Raw genomic sequence first — 22,026 nt, forward strand, 5'->3', positions numbered from 1 at the left:
TTCGAGAGAGTTCACTGTCGGCAATGGTGAAATTCCCCGAGGTTTCAGACCTGTCGCGCGACGACTTACCAAACGGATGAGGGAAATCCAGGATGGCATCCGTGTCTCGATCCTGCATTTGTCTTCGTTTGCGAACGACAAAGGCTAGCGTGATGCCAACTGCCAACACCGCAGGCACCATGACAGCAACGATGGTGATCGGGATGGCACTCATGTTGTCACCATCGCGAGTGGATGTGACACTTTTACCACTTCCCGATGAAGATGTTGGCAGGGAACTGCCGGATTTCGACTCGGTCTGTGTACCTCCGGTGCTTGTGACGTCCATGATAGAGCTTCCCTCGTTTGGGTTCGAAGAGTCCAAGGTTGCAACAACGACGTCGTCGGCCTTCAGAACAGTGTCATCAATCCACGTTGCCAATTGCTTTTTGTGAGCAGCGGTCTCAGTGGACAGACTCAGTTTATCATTGCCACGCAGATCGATAGCTGAAATCGTGCTTGGTAAGGAATAGAGGGCCGACGGGAACTCGCTCAAAGCGTTGTGGCGGAGATCACTGTGCCAACAAAGGGTACACGGTAAGATAACAAGTACATTATTCAGGTAGAAGGTGGACTTACATCGTCGAGAGAGCGGAATCTGCTGCGCCTGAACCATCCGTAAACTCGAACGAGATATTTTTGAGGCCACAGTCCACAATCGAGCTGTCATTCGAAAGAAACAACAACGCATGAGAGGTTATGAAGTAGAGACAGCCTTTTCCCGGAACGCACATTTGTTGGGTGGAAGCTGGTAGCACCAAGTGTAGATCGTTGTCAGCGAGAGGTATGCCATTCAAGTACCTGATAAGCCGAAAAGAGGACAAGACGACATCAGATCTCAAAGCATAACCCAGATCCGAGGCACCCTCCTGTGCTCGTACAATATTTCGAGGGCGGACAGCCCAGCAAAAGCTGTGGATGAGATCGTTACCGGAACGGTAGGTGTGAATCCCGAAGCAGCCGAAAGCGAAAACTTCGTGATTGATAAAGATACGAGCTCGTCCACCTCGGCAAAGGTGGAGGACAGATTCAAGTCGGACGAAGACGCCGCGACGGATGCTCCACTGTTCACGAAAAAGTTTTGCACCAACGACGGATTGAAGAATGCCGACGAAGCGCTAGCCGCTCCCTCCGAAGAGCAGCTTACGACCCACTTGGTTGGAGACTGGGAGCTGAGTGCTACGCGGTCGCAGGAGATTGTGCTCGATGCCGTCGGCGTTGCGGCATCGGCAAGATTGCTCCAAAACGCCAGCAACAACGCTGACAATAGCCCGAGCTGCATTATGTGCGGCTATGGCGGTGTCGGTGTACTTTGGTTAGTGTCGGAGCCTAAAGCTCCTTGAGACTGTAATGGTGTACGCGCTGGGCGTGGGAATGGCTTTTGCGCAACCTGCAGCAAGCCAGGACAACGCAGACTGGAGAACGGGGCAAGAAGGCGGCAGGAATCTAAGTGAAACAGCCCGGCGGTGGCTTCCGGAAGCAAAACCCTCTTCTGACCTCTAGATAGCGCTCTTGAGGCACCAGTCGGTACTTGACGACACAGGGTGCAGTTCTTTCCGTTTTCAACGGTCGACTGGCGCTCACCAACCCAACGGCGGCCCGTGAGTAAGCCGCGCGAGCTTGATCGTTCGTTGATACCTTCACCGCTGGCTGAATTCCGTTAGCGTAGCAGTGCTGAGGTATCTGATAGCACAACACGGAGACTGTCGATCTCCATACTTGACTCCAAAGCCCAACTGCAAAGCAACGAGCATGGATGGTGAGTGAGATCGACAACGCAGAGAAGAGCAGCAGAGCTGGCCTTGAAGTAGGAGTCGAAGGCCATCGGCCAGTACTGTTGAGCTGCACTGCTGAGCTGCACTGCAGCCGTTGAAAACCGTTGCGGCCGCGTCGTTTCGTGCGCAATGCACGCCTGTTCGCCCGGGGTGTGAAGCTGAACATCTCGCTGGACGGCGGACCGACCTGAACACTGCATGAAGACCCGATCTGCTCGGCCGACCGGTTATTCTTCACTTTGCCGCGCGTCGTGGACTGCCGAGAGGTGGTTCTTTGCCGCTGCGGAGGCTGCCGTCAGCACGACGCATCTAGTTTGCGCCGTGCAAGAATCCGACCTTCGTCTTTCACCCGAGTCTGCAGCCTCTCACCCCAGCAGCGTCTTCTGCCGTCATACACACATCAACATCAGCAGCAGGTTGGACTGATAGCAAAACTCACGAGGATGTATTTAGCGTGAGTTCTTCGCACTTGGGCGCTGCGTTTTTGCAGCGCGCACGTGCCGTCACCTGTCATCTCCTCCTCCTCCTCTTCTGCACCTCCTCTTGCTGCGTCGCAATGTCGATGCGGTCGAGTATTTCCTGGATCATATTCCGGTCGATGCGTGCTCGCGATCGAGCTACTTTACACCACACCCTGGCGGAACATGGCGGCAGCCACGCTCATGAAAGCCGTGATGTTAGCACCCACGTGGAGGTCGCCCGAGGCGTTGAACTCCTCGGCAGTGGCCGCCACGCGGTCGTGGAGCCCGTACATGTATTCTGCACACGGAGCATCAAAGACAACACAGGTGTTAGTTAGCACTCGCACCACGCCTCGCATCTCCAGTAAGTAGCTCAACCGCACCCTTCACGATCTTGTCCAGCTCGTCGTCCGACAGCTGCGTCGAGGCGCCGAGGTTCTTGGTGATGAGCGCGAACGAGCCGCCGTTGGAGGCCTTGTTCGGGCCGAAGGCGAGGCCGTGCTGCTTGATGAGGCTGATGGCCTCGTCCGTGCAGGGGAAGTTGGCGCCCTCGAAGATGCCCTTGCAGCCGTTCTTGACGAGGAGGCGCACGGCGTCCGCGTCCAGGTCGTTCTGGATGGCGCACGGGAAGGCGTAGTCGCAGGGCGTCTCCCAGAGGCGGCCCTCCTCGCTCGGGTGGTAGTTGGCCGTCGTGGACGACATGATGTAGCCGCCGAGGCGGGCGTTGCGCTCCTCCTTGATGCGCTTGAGCTCGGCCAGGGCCTTGGTCGTGAGGCCCTGCTCCTCAATAATGTAGCCGAAGTTGTCGCTCATGCCGATGGGGATGGCGCCCAGGTCCAGCAGCTTCTGCGCCACGTTGAGCGCCACGGTGCCGCTGCCGGAGATGAGGCAGCGCTTGCCCTTGAGCGTCTCTCCGCGGCTCTCGAGCACGCGGTTGGCGAAGTGCGCCACGCCGTAGCCCGTGGCCTGCGGGTAGTGGTAGGCCCCGCCGCTCAGGATGCCCTCGGTGCCGCCCGGGTGCAGCTGGCGCAGCCGCTTGTACTGGCCGAACATGTAGCCGATCTCCTGCGGGCCCACGCCCACGCCCGACGTGGGCACGTCCGTGTGCGGGCCGATGTAGTTGGCCAGCTCCGTCATGTAGGACTGGCAGAAGCGCATGATCTCCGACTCGCTCTTGTCCATGGGGTTGAAGTCCGAGCCGCCGTGGGCGCCGCCGAAGGCGCCCGCCAGCGCGTTGCGGAAGATGGTCTCGAAGCCCAGGAACTTGGCGATGCCGTGCGTGGTCTCCGGGTGGAAGCGCAGGCCGCCCATGTACGGGCCCAGCGCGCTGGAGAACTGCACGCGGAAGCCGCGGTTCACGCGGCTGCTGCCCTCGTCGTCGATCCACGGCACGCGGAACTGGATGACGCGCTCGGGCTCCATGAGCGTCTTCATGACCCACGCGTACTTGGGGTAGCGGTCGAACACGGGCACGACCGAGTTCACGAAGTTCTGCACGGCCTGCACGTACTCGGCCTGGTTCGGGTCGCGCCGGATCACCTCGTCCGTCAGCATGTCGGCCGCCTCCTGCCCGTTGCGGAAGCGCTTGTCGCCGCCGCGCCGGAACAGCGGCTTGTTCCGCCAGTGCTTCTTGCCGTGCGTCGTGCCGTGCACGTCCGACATGAGCGACGACGCGGCGCGCGCCAGCGACGGCGGCAGGGAAAGCGACGGCGACTGCGAGCGGCGCACGAGCGACAGCATCACGGACGGACGGACTCACAGGCGCGTTGTATGGGGAAATCCCGACTGGCCGATCCGGAGCCTGAGGGGTCCAAGCGGAGACCCTCTCGGAGCGGATGCTCCCGGTGGTCCAGGTTGCGCGATGGGGGGAGATGTTGCGCCATGTTGCGCGAAGTTGATGGATGAGCGCTGAGTTGCGCGCAAGGTGCGCAAACACTGCGGAAGTTGCATGTGAACTGCGAAACAGGATATTTACTTTGGTGTGTATTGTTAGAGGATAGTGCTGAAGAGGGAGCGTTTTGTAGGGAATAAGCGCCGGGGCGATCAGGTGGCGAGGGAGAGATATTGGGATATGCGGTTGGGAGGGGGTGCGGACCGGCGCTGTGCGTGTTTGTTCAAGCAGTTGAAGCATCCCCACTGACGTCACTTTGCTTGCTTGTCGCCTGCCACTGGACGCGGTGGTGCCAAGGTGCCGGCGGTACATTGCGCCTTCAATGCCAAGACCGGCACGATTTCATGGCGAGCGAGTCTGCGATTCTGGCGGTAGGGGCCAAGATTGGAGTGTCTTCGGCGTTGTGGGGTTGAATAGAGGTTTGGCGAAATACACTGCGCCAAAACACCCGCCAGCGTCCTCAGTGGCCTATCTCGATTTTTTACGTCGCTCCGTGGGTGTTTCACGCAACGATGCGGGGCTTGTGGAGATCTGGCGTCGAGCCGGCAACCATGCAAAGTGCCCAAAGGCTCTGCTTCCGCGCGAGCTCAAAAGTTGGTAATGATGTCTCTCGGAACCATGCTCTTCTCCAACCCTGGTCTCTAGTGCCGAATTGGCCCGAATAGCAGAAATGACGCTGCCATCCCGAGCTGATTAAACAAGATGACAGTCGCCAGATCAATTCGGAGAAGCCGTACCGGTAGCACCGTGTAGATGCCGCTGCTGCTCATGTCATTGATAAGAGCAGCCTTTGAACTTGTTGATCATCCCCTTGAATGCGGTGAAAACTGTAACCCAGCCTGGTTCCTTTTGGTGGTTGTAAACCCATTCAGATAGCCGCCATCAGAAAGATTGCATATTAAAAAAGAACAAAGCTATGTTCGGCATGCAGAAGATAGTGTTGTATTTGCACTAATTGAATGCTGAACGGTTGGTATCTGGAAACAATGCGAGCAGCGTTATGTCGCTACTGAAGATACTCCACCAGCGATGATCTTCCTGCGTTTGGAGTAGCTGCGCTTTTAGATCGCTAACCACCGCTTTTGTCATCATGTACTCCTTCGAGATGTATTGACAGAGTTGGATGCAGCTTTTGTCATTGCATTTCATCATGTTAGCCAATTTTCATTAAGAATAAACACACAAACCGTGAAAAGAAAATCATACCCAGAAAACGCTTTTGTTTTTTTCAGGGTAACGGTCTAGAGTTTGCTGAACCTCTTTGAGTATCATTCATGTAAAGCGTATTTCCTCCTTGGTCATTCCGCGTTTCAGATTTACCACAGTAACAGACACGAGCAATCGCATATCTTCCAGGTGTTGCTTTGTCTTAGCAGGTTTGACTTCATGAGCTCCAGTCAGCGTATGACTTGTCTCCGCAACTGTGGCAAGAAATGACTGCAGGTCATTCGCTCCAGCAGTTCCGATCTCCTCTAGATTGATCGCTGCATTCAGTGCTGAACGCATAGGCTCTGCAGAGCATTGCAAAACGTCGCATTCGATCGCTTTTCCAGCCGAGTGACTGCGGTCTTGGTCCGTCGTTTGGCCGCTTTTGATTTCGATGTCGTCGCTTTTCGCTTCCGTAGACTTCGTGGGGCCAAACAGGTATCAGTTTGCAGTGTGACCCGATTTTATCCGTACACGCCATAGGTGCTCGATGCTCTGTAGAAGACACCTCATGAATCTTATCATACTCCTCACCTCCATCCCTAATGGTCTTGAATCCATCCGTGTGTTGGATATTCTTCAACTTGAAAGCAGAGGTCTGAGTTCAACTACATTATCGCTTTAGCCTGTTGTGTCGGAATTCTGGATGGCCTCATTGACAAACGTCGCGTGTGCGAAGACTTGACGGACGCGGACGCTTCTCCGTCACCGCACGCACTGCAAGCTTACAAGAAGTTGCTTCGAACCTGTGTGCTCTGACCAGTCACGCGAAGAAGTGCGCCGTACTCCTCATTATTGCGGAGCTCAAGGTTGCAGGACAAGATGCTGGGACTTTGGTATGTTTTCCTACCCGTGCGCGTGGTGCCAGCACCGATGTATGGTACATGTATGCACGGTTTCGAGATCTACAGACCGGGCCGTATCCACCTCTGCGAGCGTGTGATCGGGGGATGCCGAAAATTCAATAAGTACTGATTGCTCATCTAGGCATCAAATAAGTAATTATCTTCGATAAGGCCATCAGCCATAATAAATAATTGAATTTTTATGATCAGGCAAATAAATTATTGAACATGTAATGTAATGTATTACGTTATCCTGTAGCCACATTACGCCTGCATTATTGAACATATCCACCTCAATTGGTTATGGGCATTACCCACATAAATCAACAACAACTATACATCTCCATCGTTGGCGTTCACTTGAATATCACTTGAATAGCAGTAACTACAACATCATCGAGCGTGCCGGGTTCAACAGTCTCGCATTGAAAATTGGGGTTTACGGATAGGTATGGTTGGGCCAGATAAATTATTGTAAATTTTCAAGAAAACACGAGAATCAATTACCGTTTCTCCCCGTAAAATGACCAATATATTTATTTTTCGACTTCCCTGCGTGGCGGAGAGCTGCCTCAAGCTTGCAATGGAGCCCAACCAAAACGCACAGACCAGCTAATCACAGGGAAGCAGCTTTTCAGCTCCCATATTGCCAAGTCGCCTGGTATCTGATGGACAAGTAAAGCAACCGAATCACTCATGAAAGACCACAGGTAATTTTTCAGGTATTTGTATTTTTATCGTTACTGGAGGAAGCGCTTTGTGCTCCTCGACATGCAGGGGGGGGCTACGTGCTCGCCGCTACTTCGCCATTGACTCTATCAGCGACGAGCACGTTACAATGTGGTACTGCGCATTCAGCAGCGAACCAACTCCGGGCGTCTACAGGAAGTAGGTGACGACGGCGGCGGTGACGGCGGCGACGCTGCCAGCAGCCACCGAGGCGGCGCCCGACGAGCCCGAAGCGGAGGCCGAGGCGGCCGACGAGGTCTTGGAGCCCGAGGTAGTGGCGTCCGAGGAGTCCGAGGTCGTCGTGGTAGTAGTACCGCTCGAGCCCGAGGTAGTGGCAGTGGTGTCCGAGGCGCCCGAGGTGGTGCCGACGGTGGTAGAGCCCACGGCAGCGGAGCCGGCGGCGGCCGAGCCAGTCGTGGTGGTGGTGGTGGTGGTGGTGGCAGCCGACGACGCCGTCGAAGCGGCCGTCGAGGCAGCAGCCGTCGTGGAAGCGGCCGTCGTGGAAGCGGCCGTCGTGGTGGCGGCGTCCTGGCCGGCAGCGACGGCGATGACAAGAGCAGCAGCGAGGAAGCCGAAGACCTTCATGGTGATACTTGTGGAGTGGTGGGGAGTGGTGGTAAGCTGCTTGGCAGTTGCTGGTAAAAGTGAGAATGAGGAAGATCCCAGCAAGCTCGGCGCCAGGCCCAGCTGCAAGGTGGCGCCTCGACCGCATGGCGCGCCTAGCGCATTTGCGACGGCACGGCAGCAGAAGATCGAGCGCCCCCGCATCCATCGTGGCGTTGAGAGCCCCGGTGCTTGGCCAGCTGGCCGCGTCACACGGGAGCAGACAGCTATAGTGAGACCAAGTGTGGCAGAGTGATGGCCAGCTTCAAGTTGGACCCTACGACTTGTTTTTGTCAGTTGATATGTGCGACGTGCCGTCGAGCGGAAGGCAGTGCGGTGCCAGCACATTATTGTCGTTGCTGTTGGCGGCTTTGGTGTCGGATGCGCGGACATGAACGATTTGGACATTGTTGTGGACATCCTAGACGACATGTCATCTTATTAGGCGTATCAGTTCGTCAGTCACGGCGGCTGGCAGTGCGATTAATATCTCCTCTCCGCCTGGCAGCAGCAGAATGCTAATAGTTTGTGCGTGCTGTTGTTGAGGCGCCCTATATGCTGGCTTCGTGCGCGCAAATCGTGCGGGGGCTTTCGGCGTGTGCGCAGCGTGTTGCCCACCGGCTGTCGGCGTCGATCCACACAACTCCAGGCACGGAGACCTCCGCCTCGACAGACGATGCTTGACGCATCCGCTAATTTTCGTGGCGAGGAAACTAAGTGTTAGTCTAACCCAGACAAACTAAGTGCAGTACAGTACACAAGTGTAAGGCCCGAGGCTCCTACACGACAGCACGACGGTCTCGACTGACTGGATGAGCTCAAGGTCTCGGTGGCTTGAGACAGCCTTGTGCATCCGTCCTTGTTGCTCGCTTTGAAAGGCGTGCCGAGTCACACTGCGTGGCGGCAAGTCAGTGCAAGCGCGTTCTTTTCGGCAGTCTCTGCACGGTGCATTTGCAGTGAGTGCACTTCACATCCAGCCCTAGCGCACGGATGTGCATGCAGAACATGTAAGACACAAGCGTCCGCCAGAGCGTTCGTGCGACACTAAATCCCACGCCAATAAACGGCTGATAAATCCAAGCAGGTCGTCGTCGACGGCAACCTTCCTGGACGAGCCTTTTAGTCCGCAGCGCTCTCGAGCAAGGCTAATACACTGTTCAGTGTACGAGTCGCCGGGTTCCTGATCTTCGGCCATCCTGTTTGCTTTGCAAGTTGGATCCCTGATAACAGAAAAGTAGCCAGCCACAGACGATCAAACACGGAAATCGTGCGTCGAGATTAGCCCGATGGGGCGATTATGCAGACCCTACAACAACCGTCTTCAAGCTCGGAACTGCCTAGGGAGGAGAGGAAAATCCACTGCAACCACGTGCTCGTCGACTCGACAAGACAATGTCGAGTCGTGGGCATCGTGCGTGCGCGTCTCCCGCATCAAAGCATCGCCGCCAGTCCCATCAGCACCGCCACGCCCAGAGCGCTAGTCGTCGCGAGAGCACGTGCTGCGCTCGAGTCCTCGGACGGGGTCGGCGTGCTCGACTGGGACCGCGACGAGTCCGGCACCTTGCGGGGCTTCCTAGTCACGGGGGTCTCGATGTCGTCGAAGCTGCCACTGCCGCTGTTGGCCACCGGGGCAGGGTTACCCGCCCAAGCAGGAGCTGCCGGTGCAGCAGCCGGAGCCGGAGCCGCTGCACCGGGCACAACGGGGTTCGCTGCAGCAGGTGCAGCCGTCGGTGGCGCAGTCGTGGTGCTCGGTGGAGCAGTAGCAGTCGGTGGAGAAGTGGTGGGGGCAGCGGGGTCTGCAGTCACACTGCCGGCTTGTCCTCCGGCGTTGGTCGCTTCTTGAGCAGCAGCAACCGCGATCGCACACACCAGCAGAAGTGAAAACACGCTCAGTTTCGTCATTGTCGAGACAGGGAAGTAGCGGTGAGGATGGAGGTTGGGATGAGATGAAATGGCCAAGGCAAATGCGGATATGAACTAAGCGGGGGCGAGTTCCTCCATTGAGGGCATCGAAGCGCATCAGTTAGCCTGATTGTAAGAATCTAAACACCGCCGCGTCCCAGTTCTCGTTCTCAGCGCCATCTTTCACAGTCGATAGTTCACGACCGTTTGGTCACGACATGAGCGGAGATCTCAACTCCCCGATGCGTCGTGGTCGTCTGAGCGGAAGAGATCGAGGACCCTTCGTTAGCCAGCTTGGCCAAGGCTTTAGCTTCGCGACACAAAATTCGCACAAGCCTCGAGACCAATGTACCGGCACTAAACTTGGTGGAGAACAGCTCGTGGATCTCTACGACCTGGAAGATTTCCAGCTGCGAGATACTGTTGAAGGCGATGGGATTCGGCAAGTACTAATGGAATCGTCACGCCCGCGTGCACGCAGAGGAGTTTCACGACACTACACCGAACCAACAAAGATTAAAGTCCTAGCTCCTGAACGTGTCGCTGAGGAGACTAAAGACTCGCTGGCTGCAGCAACTGCGAATGACCCCAAGTACAAGAAGGTGGTACGTGAAGTTGTCCGTCGAGAAGATGCTGACGAAGTTGACAACACGGAACAAGACTCTTCGTCAAGCTGGACGATATTGCAGTGGGCGGGTTCGCTGCTGATAGGAATGTCTATCTTGCTCACGTGGCCTGTTGGCCTTGCTTACATGCGTGGCTGAACGCGGTGACCGTTTAACATTCACGTCCGCCGATAGCAGCTTAACTCTCGAACAACAAAGCAATATATGTATTGAGTCTCGCTTGCAATGGAAGTGTGAATGTACAGCTAGGTGGATCAGGAGCAGTGATTTATTTTTTTGGAACAGACACTACAAAAAGCGGATGTAGTTGATGTGCTGTATGTACACTGGGAAGTAAAGTTCTCCAATTCTCCGTGGAGGCTGAGCCCGATATCAGGGTGGACCGACTGAGGGAAATTATTGTTAGCTTGCAAGTGGATATGACTCCGAAACAGTTGAGGCTGTGCTGGGTGCATGACTTCGTGCTGGCCGAGAACGACCGCGACTTAATTATTATTTTTTTTGTGAGCAGCAATTGACAGAGGCACTCTTGTAGAAATGCAGGAATTTCTCTGCTTCGCGGACCAAATCTGCCATGCTAATGGTATTCAACTGAAGTTGCAATGGAAGGACCCTGACGAGATGGGAGAGAACTGTTTCAAGAGTAATAGACAGCAGCGACAAGCGGGCCTCGTTGTGCTCTGCAATGAATCATCCGGATACATGGCAACATGCCCCAGCATGGCGAAGGCGCCGCCAGAATCTGCCCTTGTGGTATTACCAGTAGCAGCTTCGACTTGTGCCTATTTGTGCCATTCGAGCTCGGGCGAGCGTACATGACGACTCGTCATACATTGACGAGGGACGGTCGTAATATCGCAATGGGACCTGCACAGCTGCGAGAATTCTCAATCTATCCGCTTTACCACTCCATTAATCAATGCATGGCGAGAACAGTGGTTACCGAATGCAGTTACCGGTCCTGGCGTTCGCGAACTGAAGTGACTCGGGGCCAAAAGTTACCGGCTTCAGTTACTGAGCCTCCAATTAACATGTTTTGGCCATCAGCATATACTACTTACTTTTAAGTAAGTTTATAAAAGTACACCAATGAGATCGCGTAACCTAGACTTCAACATCATGTTGCCGACTACCAGCCAGGGGTACACCATTCTGCAACAAGTCAAATCTGACTACTTATCTAATGATGATATTGGATATCGCTGCGCTGTATGGCCGCATCCTGGCACGTTTACTAAGGAAGAGCTTGGACGCGGCTACAATGAAGTCCTGCGCGAGGAAATATCGTCCGTGAACCGCGCAATGAACGATGCTGCGTTCGCCAAGCTGGAGAAAGTTCAAGACGCGGTGACCAAGTTGAGTGGCGGATCGACTAGTGGCCGCAGCGAGAGTTTGGTGCAGATTCTGGACCGCACAAAGGTGTTACAACGAAACTTGAAGCGAAAATCGAACTCGATGCTATCTGAGATGGTTGCAGTAAGCCGCACAAAGTTGGATTTTACCATCGAGACGTTTACAATTTTTTTTACCTTTGTCCATTTACATGACACGCTGGATATAGAATTATCAAGAGAAGGAAGACGGGTGAAGCTGGAGGTCCAGGCAAGAGAGAAAGCAAAAAGAAGGAGGCGTCGATTCAGCCGCCTGCACCAACTGTACACTCACTTCGATTGGATGGCGGAGATGGTGGCAACATAATGAGCAACGTGGATGCATCTTGGGCTTCTAACGTGACCGAACAAAACTACATGCAAGTGGTGCTGAGCTTGACAGGGCTATCTGTGCTGGAGCGGAGTAGGCACATGCGGTACTGGCAGGATTGAGGAAATGTTGCCCAAGATTGGCTCTACCAACGCTATCAACGATATGAAATACGTGATACTGTGGGCTCATCAGAGTTCTAGACAGGAGAATGCCCTCGAAGCGCTTCGCAGCTTTCGTGATGCGCTATTGCCGTGTATTGACCATGCTCAGGGCTCCGAAGCCATTGTTCTAAGAAGGTATGTAGCTTTGCTTGGCATAACTTTGTGACATCTGAACCTTTTCTGATATGTGTCGTTTTCAGGCTCGACGAAGCATTGCACGAGGTTGTTCATCGCCCATTCATGCAAGAAAATGATGAAACTCCGGGGCATGTGCATGTGTGCCTCAGATATGACTTATACGTCTGGTATGTAAATGCTATGATACCCGCGGAAAGAAGAAAACACATTGCTCAGGTTTTCAACGCACTACAAAACGTAACGTCGGGACCTGTTGTTTACGAGCGACTGACCAAGATAACCAAGCTGTTGAAGTTGATCGTGAAGTGGGCTCGACGTGATTCTGCTATTCGGAGCTTCTTCCAGTGTATGACCGTCTCGTTCAGACGCCACGTCTTACGCCGACAAGGTATTGACGTTCAGAACCAAAGTGGAGCTGTACCGGTAACTCTGTCTCGGCTCACCCCGAACAATCCTATTGTGTACATACGCGTCTAACTAATCTATGCTCTACGTAGTGAGATTACACAAATTGATTTTGCTGTTTGTGAACCGCTCAAGACGACAGTGCAAGAGAGAGTGAACGCGTTGAATGGGTCTCGCCAGCTCCACAAAAAAGTTCTCTCGACAGAAGGCCTCGATAAGGGCATTAAATATGGGCATTATTCTAATGCTGGACGGGGTGATTCGGCACATTGAACTGGAGTGGAAGCCTCGAGAAAATGAAGTCGTGTTTGAGTGCTACGCACTATTAAAAAAAAGGAATATGCAATGCTTCAGGAGGGAACGCGTGGCCCACGTTTGTCAGTGATAGCGAAATGGAAACGCCCTCGCTGTAAAAATACTTCCTAAAAATCTAAGCGAGTATCCTATAACAAATACATGTAATACAACGCCTTGCCTGCGAATACATCCTCCACAAGCACATGCATTCCTTGTTTTCAACACATGTTTTTCTGCCTAGATTCAGCACCAGCCAAGTAAAGCCCCCTTTTTGCAGAATGGCCACATGGGCGGATGCGCTTAATGCGCGAGTGTTAGCGAACGTGTCGACCCCTGAGCTCCACCGCAGCTACAACGTCGTGTTTGAGGAAGAATTTTCAGGTGTTACCGAAGCATTGGACGGCGTGACGGCGGCTTTCGCCAAACTGGAAGAAGTTCGCAATGCTGTCTCCCAGCTCAACAAATCGACTGTGGGACACAGCACGAGCCTTCAGGCCGAGTTGGATAGCGCGATGAGACTTCGGCAGCAGCTGAAGAAAGCGGTCAAGAAAGTGGCGACGGACTTGACTGTGGTGAGAAAATCTACAAGACGCGGGAATGCATTTTTGTACTTATTCCGCCTAGTTGTACTCACAGGAAGACAAGGCGGGAAATGAAGTCGGCCTCGCTATTAGTAGTAGCCAGAAGTTGGGTCAGGGGCTGCCAAACCAAAATGACAAGAAACCTGAGAAACGTACCTCTGAATCATTGGGGACGCCTATCACTTCCGACGGGGAAAACACTCGTAAAGACAAGAAGAAAGCGAAGAAGAACCACGAGACGGCGACAATTAATTCGCCAGGCTCGTCGCTGACACTGAATCCAATCGGCTCGAAGTTGCAACACCGGACCGACGCGACCAAAACAACTGGCAGCAAAAGCAATCACGAAACTGCAACCGCAGTGTCCAAGATAAGCAGACACAACTACTTAATAGTCATGGCAGAGCTCTGCGAGTTGGACATGCTGGAGCGAAACAAGTGCCTGCCAGAAATACTACAAAAGCTGGCAAAGATCGTGGAGCAGATTCCAAGCAGCCAATTGCAATCATCCGGTCACAAGATTTTGAAGTTTGTGATTGTATGGGCCTTCAGATGTGAAGCCCGAGAAAAGCTTCTTGAAGATTTTCTACATTTTGCAGACGCAATAAAGACGTCGATCTACGACCTGCCGAATGACAGCAAGACTGTAGGCATTAGAAGGTACGTGAATCCCGTAATTCTTGTATCGCTGGTAGTCCGCAATACGATACACTAATTCGCATGTTGTGGCCCACAATTTGCGCTTTACTCCAGGCTGTACTGCAGACTTCATGCTTTCCTCAAAGGTGCGACCCGAGAGGTCAGTGATGCACACCCGGAGCCCACCAAAGAAAATCCAACCAATCATGACATCTTGCTGTGGGAAGCAGACTTCTTAACGTCGAAGAAAAGAAGCCCACTCATCCCTCAGATCATTCTGGCGCAGGAAAGTGAAATGATGCGGCCAATTGTATCTTCGGAACAGTTTAGAGAGGTGTCCAAAGCTGTGAATACGTTGGCCTTCTGGGCGCAGCGTGAACGCGGCAATCTCCAGCTGAATAAACTGTTCCGGGGCCTTGCTCAAAGCGCAAAGCTATATGCAGGCAAAGTGCCGAACTTCACTGTCAAGGCTAATTTGCTGGGGTACGTAGGAGAGTTCTGTTAGTGCATGTGCCTGCTTATATCGTAGACTGACGATGCAGACGCCTACCATATTATTGTACTTGCGCAGCGACGCTCTGCGAATTGAGCTTGCTGTCGGACGGCTGGCCAATTGGACGATTCGAGAGCGGGCTCAGCAAACTTTAGCTTTTGTGAACCAACTCGCAGCCAACCCCCCATTGGAGGTCATCGATGTTGCCATATTGATGACAGATGAGATCATTCGTTTCGTGGAGAGAGGTTGGAAGCCCACACAGGACCGTGCAGTGCGCGAATGCTATAGCCGGCTGAAGCAGCTTGTTGATCAGCTAAACGGACCAATTCAGCACCAGCGCCAGGCAGTACTGACGCAGTGGCAGGTGGACGAGCCATGACTGGAACGACCGCTCCAGTACCGTACTGGAGCCCTGCAAGAATTCGGGGTCTAGAGCAATTTTTGGTGTTACGATTTCTAGAAACCACTTCAGCAAAATGGCATAAATTTATGCAGCCTGCCACCACTGCGACGTTGGATACACCAACCCAAACTGATCCAAGAATTCCCTTGGATCAGAGCTTGTTGATAAGGTAAAGTGAGTCTTTGCCACATAAATTGGCGCTAGCAGCGACTCTAGCAAGATGATGCGGCTACGTGTAGAGCACTTTGGAATAGTGCGCCACAACACGATGAAAGTTCAAGCACCTTTCATTACCTCAGTTCACCGACAGTTCCCATCTTTTGGGTATCTTTTGCTTCAGACGTGCGGCGGTTACTTATGCACAGGTTTGGTTCACATGCGATACAGTCGATGCTCGAACGCCTGAATTCGAGAAGGCAGGTTGTTTATGGCTCTTGACGCTCTGGTTTTCTTTCACCTATAGATGGCTGGCGAATCAGTATTTCGAGTAAGCATCGATCAACACAGTCGTGACAAATTCGACGCTTGTAGCACTTCGTCAATCCATGCCCTTTTCACATGACGGAAGCGCTTTTGCAGGTGGGACGCCCCCTTTACAAAGAGGGCGGCTAGTACGCCGGCACCTCTAACGTTAGCCGATGATCGGCCAACGACAGCATCAGCAGCACGGCATTGTCCTTTAACGAGTCCGTAAAGTCTCTTTCTTCCTCGTTTTCGTTGCTGTCGTCATGGACAACCTTGTGCTTCCTCAACAATCGGTTGTCGTTTACGGTGTTCTCATTATTGCTAGCCATAACATTCACCATCTTTGACTTGCTGAGTGTGGCGCCACTAGTTGCTGACGTAGCATCCATGGTCGCGACGAGGGTAGCTGCCGCCACGAGAATGGATCCCCCGTGTTGATGCATGGAGAGGAGTTGAATGCGTATGCCTGAAGAAGCAAAAAGTAGATTGCGAAGTAAGCTGAGCGCGTAACCACGCATTTGCTCGCACTTGCGCACCCCTGTGATGTGCGGCATGTGGCAAGTTGGCGTAAGCTTCAATCCGAGGTGCTATATATCTTCGAGAGCAAGAAGAATAACGACATGGCATACGGAAATTGAATACGCTGGCCGTTTTCTTCTTCTTCTCACTTTGGCATTGCGGATTGGCACCAGAGCAACACACTTACCAGTGAAAGTGACTGAACCTCCTTTTTTGAATCGACCAAACGACTCGTTTGAAACGAGTTGAAGACTGGCGACGACTTTCAAAAACTGAGGAAGTTGGGTGTATGTCACATTGACCAACATTTGCCGAACTATATTCTTTTAGCAAATATCATATCTGATACTTTCATTGCGTTTGTGTTCTGGTATATCGAACGTGACGGTAGGTTGCATCAAGGTTTAGATGAAGCAGTTCCTTGGAATAGCAAGAATTGCACTAGATCCCAGGAACGTAACCTATGGTTACAATTTATACCCTCTGGGGTACACTTTGCAATGCCAACCATCAATGGAGCCTTCCACCCCCGAATTGACAGCGCTGTACGAGCGCATCTTGGCGCTGGTACCTGCGGACGAGCTACAAGAAAGTTTCAATAGCGTCCTGCGCGATGAGATATCGACGCTGAGGACTTCGGTCGACGGCGTCGCGGCGGCTTTTGCTAAGCTCGAAGAGGTGCGACACGCTGTCAACAAGTTGGAGCACGGCAACGGACCAGTTAGCGGGCGAAGTGCAAGCCTGCTACAAGTGATGGACAGCACGATGGAATTGCAGCGAGAGCTGGAGAAGGCTCTGGAGAGAGCCGTCTCTGAGATATCAGACGTAGGTACTGTAATGTGAACTGGTGAAGTCTTGACGCTAACGTGGCTGCGGATGATGTAACCAGGCGAATAAGAAGAGGAAGCGAGTGGAGGACAAGACTGTCGTCAAGAGGGGGATGATTGGCCGCAAGACAGCAGAAAATATGTCTAAAGATCCAACTACATCTTATGAGAAGAATGAATCTACGGAAGTCTCCAGTGTCAAAGGGGAGAAGGGTAAGGCCGGCGAGTTACAAATGGATACACGAAGTGAAGACGATGCTGGAAACTCTTCACGGGCGTTCAGTATGACTCCTGCAAATTGTTTGGAGGTGATGCGGATGGTGACGCAATTGTCAGTGCTGGAGAGAAATCAACACGTTCCTGGGGTATTGGCCAAGTTGGAGAAGATCGTACCAGATCAAAGTGAGCCCAACCGAGTCTCCATTCTAAAATACGTGATTCTGTGGGCCAACTTTAGTGCTGGACTTGGAAGTAACTTGGCGGTATATGGAAGGTTTAACGAAGCGATGGAGAAGTTGATTGAGCAACTCCCCAAGACGGACGGATTGGTCGGCATGAAAAGGTAAATCCATCGCTTTTTATTAACATGCAAGGCACATACTTAGTGTTGTCTGTGCTGCTTTCTAGGCTCAATGATTCATTGACAGCATTCCTGAAAAAGCAACACGCATCAGCGAAATCACATATCACACCTGGAAGTCAACGCAAGGATATTCGTTTGAGCTATGAGCTGTTGGTGTGGCGAGTGAACGCGATGGCACCGGAAAAGAGACACCAGCACACTCAAGAGGTCGTGAATGCTTTGAGCGATCAAATGTCGTGTGGTGAGAACGCGGTGCAGTTTAGAGAGCTAGCGAAGGCAGTGAAAACGGTGGGGCAATGGGCTCGAAGTGACCCTATGGATGAGGCGATGCACAAGCCGTACCGAGAACTAGCTGTGCAAGTAAAGCGCTACGCCGAGAAACTTGACAATTTTGGTTGGAAAATCGATCTGCACCGGTACGTCCTCCTGAATTCCACTCTGATAATTCTACCCGCCCTGACATTATTTTTGGTGTGCACAGTGAAGTGGGAAAACTGGAAGCTGTCACTAACAACTCACCTCATCAAGACGTGCAAGTCAAAACGGATAAGCTGCAAAGGTTGACACGTAAACTGAAGCAACAAGCAACTACAGCCTCCATTGATAGCTGCATCATGGCGCTGGACGATGTGATTCGCCACCAGCAAAAGGGATGGAATCCCCGAACGAATCCTGTCGTCTGCGAGTGCTACCAGCTATTAGCACAAAAGGTTAAAGGCTTGGCACGCACGACTCGTCAGCAACGTACCGCTGTGATGAAGAAGTGGAGAATTTGACAGCCTTAATGGGTTATTGCACTGAAGCAAGGCAAGAGTAGCTTGAGAGCAAGTCGCAATATTTCAAAGTGTAAATAAATGTTGGACTGGATAATTGTGTTTTTGCACATAAACGGGTGATTGTGTCATTGGTCCCCAAGAGGAATGGAGCTGGACGCGCAGTATGAGCGCATCGTGCGTCTGATACCTGTAGACGAGCTCGCGTCGAGCTACAACCGCGTGGTACAGGAAGGCGTCTCCTCTTTGCACCATGCAGTTGATGACGTGGCAACAGCATTCGCCAAGCTCAAGGAGGTACGCGATGCAGTGAGCAGACTGCAGCACGGCAGACTCGAAATCAGCGCCAGCCATTTGTCGACCGTGAGCAGCATCTTAAAGCTGCAATTGGAGCTGGAGACCAAGTTGGGGCAGGTGGTGGGACCGGCGGTGAGTCTGAGCTCCTATTGTGACTCTTTTAGAAAGCGGACTAATTGGCTGGTGGTGTTCGTTATGATAGAAGACGCAAAAGAAGAGAAGGCGGCCACAGCAGGTCAGCCAAGTGATCGCACGAGTTCTTTGCGACGAGAAAAGTGCGTCCGACTCGGTTACAGGCTCTAACTCGGAGTCAGAGTCAGAGTCAGAGTCAGAGTCAGAGTCAGAGTCAGAGTCAGAGTCAGAGTCAGAGTCGGAATCGGAGTCGGAGTCGGAGTCGGAGTCGGAGTCAGAGTCAGAGTCGAGTTCGGCATCGGAAGATGAAGGCAATGCATCTGAAACCGGGGAATGTGTTGGCAGTCATAACGACGGGAGTGGACCAGAAGAAAACGTGCGGTCACGTGATGAAGAGGGGCGTGCTGGAAGTTCTACTAGCGGGCTGTTCACTAGCCGCGGTGTGTTGGCAGTGGAAGCAGAAAAGTCTGGTACAGCGCGTCGGTTAAATCTGTCGGCACCACTAGAGTCTGCAAAGCCATCCCCAGCCTCAGCTGAAGTGACCAACACCGCGAAGATTGACTCGACCTCAGGGAAAACGAGCAAGAAGTTCATGGAAATGGTGGAAGGAGTGGATAAACTACCAGAGGATAGAAGACTTCCTCAAATTCGAGGAGTCCTTCTTAAGCTAAGTGAGAGGCTCGAAACTCACGGCTCAAACAGCTTCCGAGAGGGACATGCCGTGAATATTCTGAGATGCGTCGTTAAATGGTCCAGAGAATCCGCTTGTCATCGAAGTCTCCTCGACGCATACCATAGATTTCTGAAAAGAATGACCATCTTTGAGCGCGATGCCCAGGATGTAATGTCGAAGGCCAGATTTAAAGGGTGCGTGGTGGAGATACAGCGTTTACTTTTATCGCGCTCTTGCAGTAGATTTTACTAACATTGTACTTGTCGCTGTTTGTTACATAACTTTCATTAGATTACACAACAAACTTTCTCGTGCAGTAAAGGAACTGGATAAGGCACTCCCTCGCTCAATCTCTAGAAAGTCAGAAATAATTGCCTTTGATGACGCTGCTGAACGAAATCAAAGGAAGACCGGTGGTGATGGCGGCAGCCCTGGTGAAAATTTTGTACCCAGTACGGACGATGTGAATTGTGCATCTGCGGAAACCTCGTCTAAAGGCTTATTATCAAAACCTCGACACCAATCAGGGAAACCCCCAAGCTACTACAGACGCCTCGTTGAACAGACGAAACTAGAGCCTCTGCAGCGCAGGACTTCCTATATGCCATCACTTCTTTTTGCGCTGATAGAGGCAATGTTGGACGACAATGGTTCTGGCCAGCAGAAGTGGCAAATTATCAATTCATTTGGTCAAATTACGGAATGGATCACCGACGGATTAGCTTTTAGAGGCCAGAAAATTTATCATCGGTGTGCCGATACGCTGATATCCTACGCGAAGCAATACCAACAAACGGAACCACTGCAGAGGTGCGTGCACAGCCAGTTGCGCTGGAGAGGTTCCTCTAAGCATGTGAATATGTGTTTGTCTCTGTGCAACTATAGGGTTGCCGATAAATTTTCCCGTGCTATTGGTCACTCTTCGTCGAACCAATTACCTGCCGTTAACGTAAGGCTTCCCCGTCCTCTAAGCGTAGGAAAATCCCTTTCCAGCTCTGTATCATATACTTGTAGAAGACCAGATGTCGACCAAGGAGGTCAGCCACATTTTTCGAGGCTTGTGGGGGACTTGTCGACCGCATCGTTTGAAACGAGATCCCAGCATATCGTGGAGGTGGTTGCGGCTTTCAAAATGTCGATATCCGGTGACAGTGAGGGTCGACATTTGGTAAAGGCAACGCAAGCATTAGGACAGGTTGTGCAATGGATTCACCGAGACCCAAGTCGACCAGAAGTCGCACAATCTTATGGATCATTGTTCAAGGCCTTGAGTGCTTATTCTACTCGTCTGCAGCGCGAAACCCAGACAGCTGAACTAGACAGGTATGCATATAATTTGTCATGGAGTTCAAAAGACTTCTGCATACTAACGAAATGCTAATGTTTGCCTGTCACTATCAGACTATTGATCGGAATGTCGGAGACATTACTAAACTCAATGGATCTGAGCTGCATGGAAGTGCAGGGTTCCAAAGAACGAAATTCAATTGAAGAAAGTGAAGCAAGAAAGGAGTTGGCTACGCAAACAAGTGAAGCGATGTCGAACAATTGTGAGGCGGCGCACGTTGTGACATCCGACTCGGACTCTAGTTTCCAGTCTGATTCGGAGTCGGAGTCGGATTATGAAGATGAAAAGGAGGCAATCGGTGGAAGCGAAGCAGCTTGGAACTCGATAATGGCCGCAGCCGTTGATCCAAGCAAGCCCTAATTTCACGATTTCATCCGAGCAAGGATGCCATGATATGAAGATCACTGCATGGTGTTGTTCATTTAGTGAAAGGGTCCCCATTCTGTAGGTTCTACAGCGCAAAAACCAACAGAGATTGGTCTGCCATTGTAATTGGTGAAGAGGTAGCCACTTTCACACTTACCAGCTCAGTGTTGTGAAGAAAATCACTTAACGGATCACTATGTATTACTTCGCAGTACACAAATTGGGAATCGCTAGCTGTGCATGTATCAATACATAGATGACTCGACTACGTGTACATGAACGTTCCAACACCTTCCCGCCTGGTTGTGTACGCGAGGCTTCTTCTTAATGTACGTGCCGCCTCTTTTGGTGGTAGATAAATTCCCCTCTGCTCGTGCTTACGAACTGTCATATTCCGCAATCACCGACCGAGATAAGGACGTGAAAGCTCATTGGCTTCAACCATACAACTCGTGAGAGTGAGATCGTCCTCGCCCACTTCAAGACAAAGCGGAAAATCATGCACGGGCAGGCTTTCAATGTCATTCGTCGACTCGCAGCCGTTGCTGCTGCCATTCAGTACCTCACTATTTCGCTGTCTGCAACTTGGTGGGCTTTGCCAGTTTTAAGCGGTGCAAGCAATCCGACGGAGACGCTACAGGCGTTGCAGTCGTCGCTAACTGCAGGCTACTTGGGAGAAAGTTTGATTCGTGACAGTCCTCTCATGCAGGACGTACTGGGAGGTAACACGACGCCTAGTGACTACGCTTTGTACGTTGAGTCCGAAACTCAAACCTCCTTCAGCAAGTGCTCCATGATGCCACGCATCGACCCAAAAATTCATAACTACGTAATTTTAAGCAGTGGGTATTCGGGGATGGTTTCGAATACAAAGTACAACATCTCCGAACTTGGTGATCAGGAACTTGTTTCACTTGTGGTTGACTGCACGTTCAGCCAGCTGAAAGACGGAGACCCGTCAGAAGTCCGAGTTTACAACCTGATCAGAGCGAAAAGCGACTCAACTGAATTGTATCTGGTCACGGTGTCCCTCTCCGTTCGAGAACGCGAGGTACAGGGTCATCACAACCCTGAAAACTCTTATCACAACGAGGAAGCGTGAGTTCTACAACAGCGACAGTATACGAACATCCGCACAATGT

At 52.2% G+C, this 22,026-nt stretch overlaps 7 protein-coding genes across 7 annotated transcripts; 3 read left to right on the forward strand and 4 right to left on the reverse strand.

The window, feature by feature from the left end:
• Window positions 1–2,436: 2,436 nt before the first annotated feature.
• Window positions 2,437–4,015, reverse strand: IUM83_10091 (NADP-specific glutamate dehydrogenase; the record flags this gene model as incomplete). The annotated part of the gene is made up of 2 exons (XM_067934577.1): window positions 2,437–2,573; window positions 2,659–4,015. 2 exons carry the CDS (start codon window positions 4,013–4,015, stop codon window positions 2,437–2,439), a joined length of 1,494 nt encoding a protein of 497 aa, XP_067793235.1.
• A 3,081-nt stretch (window positions 4,016–7,096) lies between these two features.
• Window positions 7,097–7,531, reverse strand: IUM83_10092 (uncharacterized protein; the record flags this gene model as incomplete). Its single annotated transcript, XM_067934578.1, has 1 exon — window positions 7,097–7,531. One exon carries the CDS (start codon window positions 7,529–7,531, stop codon window positions 7,097–7,099), a length of 435 nt encoding a protein of 144 aa, XP_067793463.1.
• A 1,449-nt stretch (window positions 7,532–8,980) lies between these two features.
• On the reverse strand, window positions 8,981–9,451 carry IUM83_10093 (uncharacterized protein; the record flags this gene model as incomplete). Its single annotated transcript, XM_067934579.1, has 1 exon — window positions 8,981–9,451. One exon carries the CDS (start codon window positions 9,449–9,451, stop codon window positions 8,981–8,983), a length of 471 nt encoding a protein of 156 aa, XP_067793236.1.
• A 3,609-nt stretch (window positions 9,452–13,060) lies between these two features.
• Window positions 13,061–14,877, forward strand: IUM83_10094 (uncharacterized protein; the record flags this gene model as incomplete). The annotated part of the gene is made up of 4 exons (XM_067934580.1): window positions 13,061–13,354; window positions 13,407–14,023; window positions 14,117–14,485; window positions 14,574–14,877. 4 exons carry the CDS (start codon window positions 13,061–13,063, stop codon window positions 14,875–14,877), a joined length of 1,584 nt encoding a protein of 527 aa, XP_067793331.1.
• A 632-nt stretch (window positions 14,878–15,509) lies between these two features.
• IUM83_10095 (uncharacterized protein) lies at window positions 15,510–15,755 on the reverse strand (the record flags this gene model as incomplete). Its single annotated transcript, XM_067934581.1, has 1 exon — window positions 15,510–15,755. The coding sequence occupies one exon, from the start codon at window positions 15,753–15,755 to the stop codon at window positions 15,510–15,512; it is 246 nt and encodes an 81-aa protein (XP_067793242.1).
• Window positions 15,756–16,398: 643 nt separating this feature from the next.
• On the forward strand, window positions 16,399–18,071 carry IUM83_10096 (uncharacterized protein; the record flags this gene model as incomplete). The annotated part of the gene is made up of 4 exons (XM_067934582.1): window positions 16,399–16,710; window positions 16,775–17,274; window positions 17,340–17,711; window positions 17,777–18,071. 4 exons carry the CDS (start codon window positions 16,399–16,401, stop codon window positions 18,069–18,071), a joined length of 1,479 nt encoding a protein of 492 aa, XP_067793237.1.
• A 144-nt stretch (window positions 18,072–18,215) lies between these two features.
• IUM83_10097 (uncharacterized protein) lies at window positions 18,216–20,878 on the forward strand (the record flags this gene model as incomplete). The annotated part of the gene is made up of 8 exons (XM_067934583.1): window positions 18,216–18,497; window positions 18,568–18,640; window positions 19,256–19,364; window positions 19,462–19,622; window positions 19,800–19,980; window positions 20,056–20,119; window positions 20,465–20,493; window positions 20,572–20,878. 8 exons carry the CDS (start codon window positions 18,216–18,218, stop codon window positions 20,876–20,878), a joined length of 1,206 nt encoding a protein of 401 aa, XP_067793438.1.
• Window positions 20,879–22,026: the final 1,148 nt, after the last annotated feature.

This window comes from Phytophthora cinnamomi, assembly GCF_018691715.1.
Source record: "Phytophthora cinnamomi strain GKB4 chromosome Unknown Contig29, whole genome shotgun sequence".
Lineage (NCBI taxonomy): Eukaryota > Oomycota > Peronosporomycetes > Peronosporales > Peronosporaceae > Phytophthora > Phytophthora cinnamomi.